Consider the following 6,558-nt stretch of genomic DNA (forward strand, 5'->3'; position numbering starts at 1 on the left):
GACCAACTATTAGGAAAATGGATGATAATGAGACAACTGAATGTAACAACGGTGGGAGAACAAAGCATGCAGCTCTTTGAGAGGAATGGTTTTTTTTTAGCCTTGTGTCTCTGGTGCTTTCTTTCACTCTCTTTATTTCTCTCTCACTGTATACACAAAAAAGCAATACATGCTCACTTTTAGATAAATGCCGGGCCTAGATGCTTCAAAATGATTTTAGAACGAGAAGAAACTTTTTACTATTGTATCATTGATGTCTTGTATCTCTCATAGTTTATGCAAAGGCAAAATGAACAGAAATGGCTTTGAAACCTGTGTTAAAATGCCAGGCTGTTTTCTGCCGCGGTAAGAATCCGTCAGATATAATATGATCAAAATGGCTATGATGTTCATTGGAATGGGATAATAAATTAAATATGGACAAAGTACAGTGCCAAAGAAGAAGTGTGCTCAAGCACCTTATTGTTAATGTGACAAGTGACACAATGTGCTTGACTTTTCAACAAAGCCCTGTCAATCCAGCTGAGCTGAAACCCATTAACTCTGTGGGAAGCACCTCCAAAGATGCTGAAACTCAACGTCACTGTCACTCTTGGCATTCTGCTTTCTAAACGTCAAAGACCTCAGAGATGTGAACAATTTTGTTATTTTTGCTGCTTCACATTGCAATATACAAAACAATAAAAAGGGTCATATCACAGATTTTTATGAATTAGAAAGTTTAATAACTCTTCTCTCAATTGTATTTGTTCATCTGGTACAATGCTTTGCCATTGATTTTTCCGTACTGTTGGGTAAGCAATGTCAAAAATCTTCCATTTTTGATTATGGCCATATTTAAAGAGCTACTGCCCCCGTGTGGTTACCAGCCCTTAACACAACTCTGCCTTATATACTGGAGAGCTGTCAGGTTTCTAATGTTTCTATGCTATAAATTCCTGTGCTATTAATATATTGGGAATATTACTTAACATTTAAATAATGTAGCCTCATCCAGTGACAATAAAGAATGGTTTCTCAACCAATAACAATGAAATTCATAGAACATGTAATGGAGGCCAGGCAGTGCTTAACAGAACTGTGTAACTTTACTACAGCATACAGTCACTTCTTCTCTCTTTGAAACATACAAGCGTGCTCTTAAAGTGGCAGCAACATAAACTACAACCTTTCTCTATGGTACCATAACCCATTATCATAACAGAACAGAAATAGGGAAGGGTTGTTTATATTGGCAAATGTAAAAATCCGCTTAGACGTAATTATATTATTTTTGAATGTTTACCCATTGTATTATTATAAGTGTAGTATAACTGATTTATTTATTATTATAAAAGTCTTTACTTGGTTTTAGTTTCAGCTCAAAAAAACATTTTACTTTAGAGTTAAAACACAACACATCCTTTAAAAGGTCAGAAGGCTACACAAATTATAGAAATAAATCAGATAAATAAGGTTTTGAGCTGCAAATGATATCTTCACTTTCAGTTGAAATTGTCCTGTGACATCAAACAGTATGACAGTGATTCATCTAAATTTAAAAGTTGAATATAAGTCCACACTTACACCACATATGATTACATGCCTTACAAATGATAGTAAACATTTTTTACTTTTTTACATTATTTACTTAAACTTTTTTTTTTTTACTTAAACAGTTTTTTTTTTTATTATTATGGTTTAATTTAACGGTAAGAGGGATAGATTTCTTTTGAAAGTCAGTTGCCCTTTTTGCCCTTGTTGCTCAGACCTCATCAAACCATAACTTTCAGAGAAGATTAAACATGGAATTTTTTGTAAAAACAAGATCATAAGTTACATTTCAACTTGATTGCAAATCATCCTATTGCGGGACATTGGTGATTAGACCCCGATGATTGCTGCCCGCGGCTATATTTATTAGTTGTTTTGAAGCGGAGGAGACTGCAGCTATGGTGAAGAGGAAGCCCAGTGAAGTGCCAACACAGCAATGGGAAATTTCCTGTTTAAATATACACAGCACACTGTAGCTGTTACTAAGTTTTCACACATCTCTGAGTTGTTGCATTTTATCTGCTGGATAGTTGCTTAATAATATGATCACCATAGAATAGTGATGATGTAGTCATTTTCCATATAGATACAGATAAAGTATATAGCCTGTATGCCAAAATAGTAGTTATATACTCTATTTATAACAAAACATTGTGACTAAAGGGTAAACTAAATGGCCTGCGATCTTGATCTCTTGGCTTTGTCACAAAATAGGCCTATCTGAGCTGTTGTTCATGTGCTGTTAGTTACATAAGTATTTGAGCTGCAAAGTCAATGTCTTGCACTTAAAGGTCCTTCCTGCTGACATCAATATGACACCCATTTAGTAAAAGGAATACATTTGGAGTTTATGCTTTTGGATCATGATGTGGTGACTTTACGTGCTTAATCATGAGCTATAGTAGTGACATTAAAAGAAACTCTGATATATATATATATATAGAGAGAGAGAGAGAGAGAGAGCAGGATAACATATACATTAGTGTCAGTGATCCAGGAGGAGAAATATAAATAAAGAGCTGACGAATAGAGGAAATGGCGCGACATGTTTTAGTTCCTGAAAACATATAAAAATAATCAACAGTAAGATTGTGTAAGTTTGGACCATCAGTGAGTGAGTTCAGAGAATCAGTCATGAAGGAGTTTTTCTATCTTTTCCTCTTTATGCTTCACTTTACTGAAGGTAAGTCTAGACTTAAAAATATTTTTATTGTGAAAGAATTCAGAGTGTAATTAATCAGTCATCATAGGTGTGAGATTTCACACATAAATCATGAAGACATTACAGTGAAGATAAAAGGTAAATGGAATATTTTTGCATGAAACCTGTATCTCTCAAAACGCAGTAGATATTTTCTTCTTCCAGTAAAGTGCAGTGTAAATGTCAGTCTAATGTGTTGTCAGGGTGTGATCTGGATCAGAACACACAGAGGGTTAATGTGACGGGACACTCGGGAGAGTCTGTAGTTTTGCCCTGTTCCTGTACTGAACTACAGGCGAAACCTCCACAACTTACATGGACATTTACTTCACTAAAACACACAACAAAACCTCAAGAAATTTACCCAAATCAACGGAGTGAGAGACACAGAGGTAGAGTCAAACTGTTGAATGAATCCTCTCCAGGAAATCTCTCTCTACACATATCAAACCTGAACACAGAAGATCAGGGAGAATATCATTGCTCTGTGCTTCATCAACCACACATCAACATCACACTCAGTGTTCAAGGTAATATTCTTCTGTGTTGTTGTTATGGAAATCAGTTAAGTTTGTTAAAAAATTGTTTAAAAAAATAACTGTTAAGAATCACATTAAGCTTTATTATAATATGTCCCATTGTGCTATATTATAACTGATTTTGCAACGTACAAGCGTACTCTTAAAGGGATACTCCACTTTAAAATGAAAATTCTGTCATCATATACTCACCCTCATGTTGTTTCAAACCTGTATGAATTTCTTTCTTCTGCTGAACAGAAAGGAAGATATTTAGAAGAATATCAGTAACCAGACAGTTTCTGGTCTCATTGACTTCCATAGTATATTTTTTCCCTACTATGGAAGTCAATGGGACCAGAAACTGTCTAGTTACTGACATTCTTCTAAATATCTTCCTTTCTGTTCAGCAGAAGAAAGAAATTCATACAGGTTTGAAACAACACGAGGGTGAGTATATGATGACAGAATTTTCATTTTAAAGTGAAGTATCCCTTTAAAGGAACACTCCACCATTTTTTGAAATAGGGCTTATTCACTTTCTTTCCTACATTTAGATAGGTGGGCAAATGCATTTTTGTCTCAGTGCATGCATTGTTTTAGTTTGACAGGGTCGGCGCTAGCTTAGCTTAGCATAATGAATGGAATCCTTTGTTGCCAGCTAGCATGTCCTGAGTAAAAGTGATATAAAAATAAAAAACCCCACCTAATTACTTCTTGTGGCCTGCGTATTCACAACAAGTACAAATAGTGATGCAGATTAACACTAGGCGATTTCCTAGGCAGATATTGACTTATATATTAAGGACTATATTAGGGGGAAGCACAGGCGAAGCACTGCTACTTGGGCGTGATATCTCTGCGCCCAAGTAGCAGTGCTTCACCTGTGCTTCCCCCTAATATAGTCCCAAGTCAATATCTGCATAGGAAATCGTCTAGTGTTAATCTGCATCGCTATTTGTACTTGCTGTGAATACGCAGGCCACAAGAAGTAATTAGGTGGGTTTTAAAAAAATTTTATATCACTTTTACTCAGGACATGCTAGCTGGCAACAAAGGATTCCATTCATTATGCTAAGCTAAGCTAGCGCCGACCCTGTCAAACTAAAACAATGCATGCACTGAGACAAAAATGCATTTGCCCACCTATCTAAATGTAGGAAAGAAGGTGAATAAGCCCTATTTCAAAAAAACGGTGGAGTGTTCCTTTAAAGTGGCAGCATAACCCTTCTTGGGTATGTTCAATTCTTATATATGATATGAACTAAAGTTTAAATGAACATGTGGCTTGTGAAACTTTATTTCACTTTTAAGCTTATTGAATGATGGTATACTAAACTCTTCTTCCTGATGTTAATCTCTAAAGCTCACATTGATCCATTTATGAAGAAACTCTCTCTGTCTGCAGGTTGTCATCTTTCAGATCATGGAAAGCGTAAAGAAGTAACAGGTTACACAGGAGGATCAGTCCTGCTACCCTGCTCCTGTACTGACCTTCAGACTACAGACAAATTCACCTGGCTCTTGCTAAACGGGAGCCATCGAAATGAAGTATTCAAAAATGAGATTTACAAGGGCAGACTGAAGCTGTTTAATGACAGTAATCCAGCAAATCTGTCTCTGCTCATTTCTGACCTGAGAAAGGAGGATGAAGGGTCATATAGGTGTGAGATTTCACAAATATATACAGACATTATAGTGAAGATAAAAGGTAAATGGAATTTTTTTGCATGAAACCTGAATCTCTCAAAATGCAGTAGATATTTTCTTCTTCCAGTAAAGTGCAGTGTAAATGTCAGTCTAATGTGTTAGGGTGTGATCTGGATCAGAACACACAGAGGGTTAATGTGACGGGACACTCGGGAGAGTCTGTAGTTTTGCCCTGTTCCTGTACTGAACTACAGGACACACCTCTACAACTTACATGGACATTTACCTCACTAAAACACACAACAAAACCTGAAGAAATTTACCCAAATCAACAGAGCAAGAGACACAGAGGTAGAGTCAAACTGCTGAATGAATCCTCTCCAGGAAATCTCTCTCTACACATATCAAACCTGAACACAGAAGATCAGGGAGAATATCATTGCTCTGTGCTTCATCAACCACACATCAACATCACACTCAGTGTTCAAGGTAATATTCTTCTGTGTTGTTGTTATGGAAATCAGTTAAGTTTGTTAAATAAAAAAAAAATATTTTAAAAACTGTTAGAAGAATGACATTAAGCTTTATTATAATATGCCCCATTGTGCTATATTATAACTGACAATTATTGAATTCTGCAGAGGAATTTTACTTTCCATCAATGTGTTTATCAACCCATAAACCTGTAAAACACACAGAAGAAAGTAAAACCACTCAACACTCAGGAGACTCAATAGAGAAAACAACCAACTCACCTAAATGTAAGTAGTCAATGTAAAGATTTTAGTTTTAAGAAAGTACCTTGACTAGAATTAATTAGATGTATTAATATAACGATACATGATATGCTGCTTGTCTGTTTTTGAGTGCTTTATTGTGCTTTTTGTGACATTTGAAAACTCAGACACTGATTTCTTTGTACAACGTCTCTCTCTCTCTCTCTCTCTCTCTCTCTCTCTCTCTCTAGGATAAGGTGACATGTTCAAACAGATGTAAAGCAAAGAAATATGAAATTAAATCATAATCTGTACTTTGTTTGAAACTTCTGATTCTTCCTGTTGTAACTTAGCATACCTATTTTATGCCTTCTATTTTAACTCAACTTATCTAGTTTATACCCTGTGCAATTACATTGTGTGTGTGTGTGTGTGTGTGTGTGTGTGTGTGTGTGTGTGTGTGTGTGTGTGTGTGTGTGTGTGTGTGTGTGTGTGTGTGTTATCAAAAGGACTGTCCTGTTTTATTACAATAAAAATATTGAGTACATTATGGGTAGAGATCTTCACCTCTGATTGGGTAAACGGTTTTTAGTATGTTGCATCATCAATTATTCCTCTACATGTTCACAAATACAAATGTTTGTTTCTCTATACTAGAGAGGACATCTCATAGACTTGTTTTTATATTAGGATAATGATATCTTCTATCACCTATAACCCACCCCCCAAACACATAAACATTTGCAAAACTCTAGGTTTAAATAAAAACATATTTGGCCAATATAAGCCTTTTTGAGGACAAGTAAAATGTCCTCACAAGTCAGTTGTCACAATATATTTCACTGTATAAGTGAGGACATTTGGCCCTCGCAAGCATAGCCAAACCTGTATACACACACACACACACACACACACACACACACACACACGCGCGCGCACA

At 35.9% G+C, this 6,558-nt stretch overlaps 1 protein-coding gene across 3 annotated transcripts; it reads left to right on the forward strand.

The window, feature by feature from the left end:
- The first annotated feature begins 2,603 nt into the window (after window positions 1-2,603).
- LOC309492101 (CXADR-like membrane protein) lies at window positions 2,604-6,170 on the forward strand. Of its 3 annotated transcripts, none has more exons than XM_082191110.1 (6): window positions 2,604-2,716; window positions 2,938-3,264; window positions 4,661-4,963; window positions 5,065-5,391; window positions 5,544-5,670; window positions 5,876-6,170. In XM_082191110.1, coding segments are annotated over exons 1-6 (1,134 nt in total). In that variant the 5' UTR covers window positions 2,604-2,667; the 3' UTR covers window positions 5,877-6,170. The 3 variants fall into 3 exon arrangements, with proteins under 3 accessions (XP_082047236.1, XP_082047235.1, XP_082047237.1); XM_082191109.1 differs by having other exon boundaries at window positions 5,544-5,667; window positions 5,870-6,170; XM_082191111.1 differs by having other exon boundaries at window positions 5,544-5,663; window positions 5,870-6,170.
- The last annotated feature ends 388 nt before the right edge of the window (window positions 6,171-6,558 follow it).

Source organism: Leuciscus leuciscus, assembly GCF_965113295.1.
Source record: "Leuciscus leuciscus genome assembly, contig: HAP1_SCAFFOLD_986, whole genome shotgun sequence".
NCBI lineage: Eukaryota > Metazoa > Chordata > Actinopteri > Cypriniformes > Leuciscidae > Leuciscus > Leuciscus leuciscus.